Source organism: Trichechus manatus, unplaced genomic scaffold (assembly GCF_000243295.1).
Source record: "Trichechus manatus latirostris isolate Lorelei unplaced genomic scaffold, TriManLat1.0 scaffold00023, whole genome shotgun sequence".
In the NCBI taxonomy this organism is placed as follows: domain Eukaryota; kingdom Metazoa; phylum Chordata; class Mammalia; order Sirenia; family Trichechidae; genus Trichechus; species Trichechus manatus.
The window spans coordinates 6,975,350-6,983,603 of record NW_004443959.1 but is presented as its reverse complement, the minus strand read 5'-3'; the positions used below and the strand labels follow the sequence as shown (position 1 = coordinate 6,983,603).

Below are 8,254 nucleotides of genomic sequence, written 5' to 3'. Positions count from 1 at the left end.
AGTGTCGGGCTGCTTTCTGATCTTTGACCTTGTAAGTCAGTGTCGGGCTGCTTTCTGATCTTTGTTGACCTTGTAAGTCAGTGTCGGGCTGCTTTCTGATCTTTGACCATGTAAGTCAGTGTCGGGCTGCTTTCTGATCTGTAGAACAACAGGGACTTCATTCTTTTCTTAACCCTGTCCTTGCAAATTCTTCCCTGTCCTTTGTTAAAAATGGCTACCCCGGCAGTGTCAGAGCTCCCTCTCCCCGCATGAAAGCCTTTCCCCGGCGTGGTAAAGATCTAGGAGATTTCTGTGGAGGGTCAAAAAGACCTCTCAGCCGATGGGATGCACCTGGAAGTGGCAGGGAGTCTGCCTGGACAGCAGGTGAGTGGCAGCCTTGTCACGAGGGACGTGGAAAGAGGGATTCCAGCATCTGAGACTTTGCCTGGAAGGCCTGTGAAGGTACCGTTTGCAGATATTCTGGAATTGAGATGCGTGCTTTGCCCATGGCATGGCCTAGCGTGGATCTCTGTGTCAGAGAAGACTGTTTTATATATTGCCAAAGAATGTTTTTATCTGATGCACAGACTGGCAGATGTGATGGTCTCCTCACCAGGGAGGCACACATGTTTCTCTGGCATTGAACTTAGTACTGACTCACTTCTAAGCCAAGTAGGTGCTTTCCCCTCCGAGTGGGGACCCTGTCTGAGAAATCATCCATGACATCGTTAGCTGAATAGGGGCCCATGCAGGATGGAGAGGTTTAGTGCTTTTTTTCTTTTGCATTTGTGAATGTCAGTATGTGAGCCTGTGTGTTCTGCCGAAGGCCTGTGTGTGGAGGATGGGCCAGAAAGAGGCGCATAGATGGAGCTTGGGCTCTGCCTCTGAGGGCATGTGAGAGTGACTTTGTATCTGATACGTACCGCAGCCTGGCAACGAACTGCTCCCTGCAGAAGGAGCATCCTCCCATCGCCACAAAACCCAAACAAATAGGCCTTAAAGCCAGAGGTATTTTTTTAATTTTATTTGTTTGTTTTAATCCCCAGAAAAGACATAATGCTTGCTTATTAAGAGAGATTTTTCCCATTTTGTGCAAGCGTAATATTTCTCATAAGTCCTTTGGAGGTTCTTTATTAAATACACATATTCATTCTTATTTAATAAGTTATTTTATGCCTCAGAACATGTTAATTCCTGGAGTTTGGATTTCAAAAGCTCCTTCTAGGTTCTTAGGAAATTGGAACTGGAAAGGGACCCAGTGACTGTCAAAGAGAAGACTGTGGGTGTGCAGGAGAGGGCTGGGTGTGTCAGCATCTCCGGTCGGAGGCATCCAGTGGTCTGAAAATGCATGTTCTGTGTAGCAACTTTACTTTTTTTGTAATACAAGCCAAAATAGCTAATATTTAATGTCTTCTTTAAGATACTTAGAAAACAGAGTGAGAGAATATTCTAGAGAGTGTTTAGAAACACTGATCTAGTCTAACCCTACATGCTATAAAGATAGAGCTCCCGAGGCCCAGAGGGGTCAAGACACTTGTCCAAGTTTACACAGCAGGTAAGTCAGGAGTAGATTCTAGATGTTTTGACCCTCATGCCAGCCAGGACTTTTTTTCCTAAGACATGTTAAAAATTTATTGTTGAATACGTTTAGTGAGTGCCCAGTATGGGCCAGGCATTGTTGCATACATTATTTAATTCTCATATTAACACTGTGGCACAGTTTTCATTATTCTTGTTTTACAGTTGCAGAAATTGAGCCTTAGAGAGATTAAGTCATTTTCCTAAGATCACACAGCTGGTAAATGGCAGCTCTGAAGATTAAACTGATGTCTCCTTAGCCTCAGGGCCTGTGTTTTCTCACTGTACGGTGAAGCAATCTGTTTGGTGGCCCAAAGGTGTCTTTTATTTGTGACTCTGTCCGTTGATATCCTGTATGTGACCTCCTTGGCAGGTGGCTGTCCACTCATTATGCTCATTTCCTCTGTCCTCCCTTGCTTCTGCCCTGTTCCCTTCATCTGTCCTTTGTGGCAAAGCCAAGTCCCACTTTTTCATGAAGCCTTCTCGGACTCCTTTGTGTACTTTTTGATCGCTTCTCTGATTTCCTGTTAGTTTAATAAGAAATTATTCTAGAACTGCTTCCACTGTGTTAGGTAGGTGGTCAGCTCTGTGAGGGCAAGGTCATCTCTCCTAGCTTCTGAGCACAACGCTGGGTGCATGGTGGTGCTCACTGCGACTGGGGTCAGCTGGCACCACTCAGGGGCAATGATGATTTCCATTTTCCTTCCAGGTACGTGAGACTCTGTGAAGTGGTTGACCATGTTTTCCCATTACTGAAAAGAAGCCATTCTTCAGACTTTCCCTGTTCAGATACGTTCAGTAATTTCACCTTTTGGAGAGAGCCACTGCCACCTTTTGAAAACCAGGATGTTCATTCGGCCTCAGCCTAAAATGTACCAAGCAACCTCTTGACGTCAGTGCAGAAGACCGAGCATCACACATTAAAGGATAGATTTTGTGAACCGTGGAGCTGGAACTCGGAGACTGACGCGCAGTCATTTGCTTGAGAACAGAAAGAATTTAGAAGCTTCTCCCCCTCCCTCCCTCCCCAGGGGGAGGGGTGACATTTCTGAGTGAAACCTGGAGGGTGTTTTACAGGCGAGGAGTCGGCTGCGTTCAAGCATTCCTGGGTTTTGGCTGAATGCCAGTTACCACTTGGCATTCGCTGCCTGCTCCAGCCGTTAGCGGTTAACGTGCAATATGGGCCTATGTTGGAGGGCTGTCACCGCTGATGACACGTGGGAGTTTTGGTAAAGAGTGGCGAAGGGGACACACTTTATTCATAGCAATGTTTGTGCCACCTTCTTTTGCACAGGGCGGGGAGGACTGTGAAGGGCCATGTGATCTGAGTCAGAGGCCTCTTTGAAGGAAATCCAAACCCCAACTGCACTGGTTCTGGGCTTCAACCTTGGGAATGTTCCCTTGCAGTATTTGCCTATTGGTCTGATCTTGGGGTGATAAGTTCTTCTTTAATTCCTTTGGTTAAAGATAACCTAAGTAATTGGCATATCCTTCCCCTCCCCCTTCCTGTGGCTAAAGGCTGAAATATTTATGCCTTAATGCGTCTGTGGCAGACATTTTATTTAGAATGTGCTTTATCGAGCTCTCTGTAACTTTGCAATGCCTTAACTTCAAATTATAGTTAATATTACTAAGGCAGTACTTTGAATCAGTTCAACACTCTGCCAGCATCCTTTTATCTAGCAAGGTGGTGCTGAAAATGCGGACTTGAACAAAGCTTATGCCAAATGATAATGATGTCCATTTTTATTGGGAGCTCTCAAAAGCAATTGGTTGGTTTTAAGAAAATAGTTTTAAGAAATTTAAATTATATTCTTTGTAGATATTATTGATTACTTTATTCTGATTGGCTTGCTGTTATAAACCTTTTAGCCATATTCTATTACAACTGTCATTAATAAATTTAAAAAAATGTGTTAGACTATCCAAAGAGCCTTATTCTGTATATCTCATAAGATTAACCCTCTTTTGGAATTTAAGAGTAATACTTTTTTTTTTCTTAGTCCTTTTCCTCAGGTTAAGGGCAAATGGATATGTAATAATTCGAGTGACGTTCTTTAAGCTCATAGAAGGTGATTCTTTTACTTGTTTATTAAATTGGCTTGCAGAGAGAACAATTTAAAAAGTGAAAATTATTTTGGTAAAAGATTTTGCTTTACTTTTTGAAGTATTATTTTTTAAAGAGTGTTTCACTCCAGTGATTGAAGCGCTTTCGTATTTAAATTGCATTGTTCGGGTCCCAGGAGGAACCAAATGGAACTGCCTAATGAAATTTTACTCTTTCTATGAAAGAAAATCTAGAGGTGTTGCCTTCATTGTGAGCAATGAATGCTTTTACTCAAGGTGCATGTCGACATACAGAGAAAGGCAGACATACCTGTGTGCAGGTGACCCCCGATTTGCATAGAAACACAGACATGCGTGTGCAGGTTGCCTTTTGGAGGCATTAAAAATATTTGTGCAGATAGTTCTGCTCTCACTACGCTGGGCTTGTTCATTAGTGACCTTGAGAGCTACATTAATTCTTCCTGTCACAAGGGTACTTTTGAGTGAAATCTAACTGACATGAACTAAATATATGTTCATGGTCCTGCAAAGGCTCACATGGTTTCTCCCTTGTGCCTGGGAAGAGCTTTGGCCAAGAGATTGGGCAGAGTATCCCTCACATAATTTGCCCTTCCTCAGGACAGCCGGCTGTAGTCCACACTCCCAAGTGGATGTTTGAGAGTGTGCACCTTTGGACGATGACTTTTGATGTACCTTAAAATTCCACCCCACTGCACTCTGAAACAAAGCATGCCTCCCAGAAAGTCACACTCAGATCTACATGGAGATCTGAGTGTGAGACCTGGAGAAGCTGGAACATTAACACCTGCCTTGCAGCTTCTGAACATGAGGTACGTACATGGGCTGCATTCACGCACGTGTGAGCGTGCTTATCTGTGCGTACAAGACTATCACCCAGTAACCCCACGGTTACGCTCTAGAATGCCGTATTCGGACCACACATTTCAAAGTTGCCCTGTGGAAATGAATCACTCCGTAGGGACAAGTCGTCAGATATTCATCATATGTGATGAAGAGCAAATAGACACCATACCCAGTACATTGGAAAACAATGATTACATGTTCAAAGAAAATTCCTTTTTCAATTTTATGTTTGGATCACCACTTTAAATATAATTATTTGCCACATATGTTCTGTATTTGTATATACTGGTGCAATGATACAAATCATTTTACTACTTCATTGTGTTGCGCTGGATGCAAAGTTAGGAAATATTGTAATAAATGAGACTGATGAAAGAATTCTCTGAAAATCAGGTGTGTGAATTTTCAATAGTTCTTGGGAAGTTATTAAGCTGCTGATTTTCTAATGTGTAGTATCAAGCATATTATTTTATTCTCTCTTCCAAAAAACCTTTAAGGCTATGAACTATTCAGTCTTTAGAAGAAAAGAGCTAGTCTTTTCTCATTCTTTTAGATTTATGATGGTACTCTCCCTGTGCCTATGGGAGGGAAAGAGGGATGAAGGAAGAGAGGAGAGGCCTGCTCCCTGGGCACACCCTGCTCTGATGGGAATGATTCAGGAGCCTGGAGGCATCAGTTCAAGGTTGTACATCAAGTGCCTCTCAAGCCTGGCCTATAATCTATGTTTACCACATAGCTGTTAGGGAAGGGGGTTCCCTTGCCTCACATCCACTGCCTTCAATTTTTGGGCTCTTGACTTCTCTGTTGTATACCCCCAATTAGTTTTTCATTCTGAATTCATGAATCAAAATCTTTGACTAGTTCACTCCTATACTCTGAAAACTATAGTTCCTATTGATTTCGTGCATTGTCCACATGGCCTGAGACTTCTGTTGATATACCTGTATCAGCCTGAGTGTTTGTGGAATAAATGGAAGACTATCATCAGTCCTTAAATGCTTAAAACGTGGTTATACAAGGTACCAGGCTGAACTCCTCATGAAACCCAAATCCGAAACAGTTCATCTCTGGGCGTATGTAGAATTAATGCTTGTGTATCTTAAAAACAAAACAAACTCTCAGTGAGCTGAACATCACAGATTTATTCCAACTCTGATTTCAGTTTCTAGGCTCTTATCTGTACAATAAAAATGAATGTAAACGATTGTCTGCGGGCCCGTTTATTCACACAGGCTCTCATTGCTGTTCATCGCTCCCCTCATATTGGTACCACTAGGCTACGCTGTTTCCATGCAGCTCTGCAGGCAGCTCCCACGTGTGCAGGGGAAGCTAATCTGGTAGCTTGAATGTCACCAGTGTCTCAGCTGTAATCACCTGAATATTTATTTTATAGCCACCACCTGACTCAACAACCCTTTCATTCAGTGGCTGAGGAGGAGCATTGAGGATGGGGTCACTCGCCGTCACCCTTTGGGCTCAAAGTGCCCTTTCCTATAAGAGGTCATAACTGCTGCCCCGTTACCATCCTGGCATAAGAGAACAGTTATGGAGGAAAGTTAATATGTAGACCTCATTTTAAAATACTAAAAAAGAAACTTCTAGAATCCTCATTCCAGCAGGAGTCTCCTAACCAGCTGTACTGGAGGAGCTTGGTTGCACCCCCCATCACTTCCTACTCATCTGCCTCCACTCTACACATCTGTATTTTGTCCTCAGACTGGGGGGGTCGAGTGGGAGCAACACGGTACCCCTGCTTCCCTGGGGGTGGGGTAGTAGGGCATCCTGTCCCTGACTTAAACCATGAGAAGGTGGTTAAAATGCTGGTAGGTTTTCCTCCTTTTCCTTTCTGACCTTCACCACTGGTGCAAGGTGGAGGGCATGGTACCTGAAGGAAATGGAACGGACCAGGCAGAAGTTGACCCTGGAAGTCAATGGGCACAAAATGGCCGCCTGGGGGCGCAAAGCCTTGTGTGTCTGGCGGCACAGCTTTTAAAAACCTTTGAACGTAAATGTTCTCAGGTGGAGCATGCCCTGTCCAGTTTGGCAAAGTCCCTCCCTGTAAGTGCTTTACTTGGAGACCAGCCAGCATTGTGGGGAGAAAGGGGAGTTCCTTAAGAGAACTGTTTGGGTACCAAAGTGCCTCCACAGCCCTGAAACTGGACCAGCCCGAGGTCAAATGTCACTCACTGGCTTGGAAGAGGGAGCAGTTTGCAGCTGTTAGGTCAGGTCTAAACTATTTAGATCAGTGGTTCTCAAAGCGTCGTCTTTGTACCTGCAGCTTCAGCATCACCAGGGAGCTTGTTAGAAATACTGATTCTTGGGCTCTACTCTAGACCTGAAGGAGCCCTGGTGGCACAATGGTTAAGCACTTGGCTGCTAACTAAAAGATTGGTGGTTCCAACCCACTCAGTGGCTCTGCGAGAGGGGAAGACCTAGTGATCTGCTTCTGTAAAAATTACAGCCTAGAAAAATCTATGGGGGCATTTCTACTTTGTCACATGGTGTCCTCGTAAGTCGGAAGGGACTTGACCGCACCCAACCACAACACAACCTTAGACTTGGAGTCCCTGGGTGGTGCAAACAGTTAACATGCTTGACTGCCAACCAACAAGTTGTTGGTTCAAGTCCACCCAGAGGTGCCTCAGAAGAAAGGCCTGGTGATCTACTTCTGAAAAATCATTGAAACCCCTGCGGAGCCCAATTCTACTCTGACATACATGGGCTTGCCATGAGTCGGAATCCACTCAACAGCAACTGGTTTTTTACCCTAGACTGGAATCGAACTGCGGGTAGGGCCCAGCCGTCTGTTTTAACGAGCCCTCCAGGGGATTCTGATGCGGCCTCTAGAGTGAGAAGCACTGTTTTAGATGATATAACCCGCCCCAGGGTCCCGTACCCAGGTCGCCCTCTCTGGGAATGACTGGCCGTTTCACCCTGGCTTTGCCCACTTGTTCTGTATTGCTGCAACTCATATTTAACTTTAAAAAGTACCCAGTGGCACAAAAGCAGTGCACTCAGTGGCCTGGCTAGAGTGAATGCTAACTGCCTTGAGCTTGCACAGGAAAGGTTCACAGCAGGAGGAAAACCCCTGGAGAGACCACCTTGTCTCAACCTGCCTCCTGGACCGGAGCTGGGAAACCCAATACAGGTGCTCGCTGGAGTCACAAGATGTCATTGTGATGCTTTGATACACAGCCTGCAGCCTGGACACCTTCCTAGAGATCTCAGATGGCGAGTTGGAAATGACTGAGAGGGGACTGCACCTGGTCAGTGCCTGTGAAGGAGCAGGCCTGAGCACCCCCAGCCCCCGCCACCCCCGCCCCAAGTTGTCAGAGCCCAGAGGTGCCTGTCCTGGTGCCAGGGATCTTTTGATTGGTGCAGGAAGTCCATTGAGGCCTGCTTTGCTTTTAATGAGTTTTGCAAGCAAGTGGCCTCTTCCTATGACTCATTCTGCCTTTTGTACACCGGAGATTGTGGTTTTAAGTTTCACTTCGGAAAGTAACCACCACGTCTGCTGCTTTCTCCGCTGCTGGAATCCGAACAAGTTACATTCATTTTGCAACAAAGAAATGTAAATGTAGGAGAGCCAGTCATATTTCTGCTCTGATTGTAAAAACATCCTTTTCCGCCATGGTTGACAGAGCCAGGCTCAGAAGAAATCGTTTATATTTTCAACGATCACGTTCATTTGGGAGCTTCATATTTTCCCTTCAGAGTGGTTTGATAGTTCGGCTTTTGTTCTTTGTCTTCTGGATTCATATTTAAG

The 8,254-nt window shown here is 44.8% G+C and overlaps 1 protein-coding gene across 1 annotated transcript in view; it reads left to right on the top strand.

Annotated features, from left to right (window-relative positions):
* Window positions 1-6,079, top strand: part of LPIN1 (lipin 1) — an 84,603-nt gene extending 78,524 nt beyond the window's left edge. Inside the window, exon 21 of the mRNA XM_023728243.1 lies at window positions 2,267-6,079. Coding sequence (XP_023584011.1) covers window positions 2,267-2,426 — 160 coding nt within the window. The 3' untranslated portion in view covers window positions 2,427-6,079. The remainder of the gene's footprint in view (window positions 1-2,266) is intronic.
* The last annotated feature ends 2,175 nt before the right edge of the window (window positions 6,080-8,254 follow it).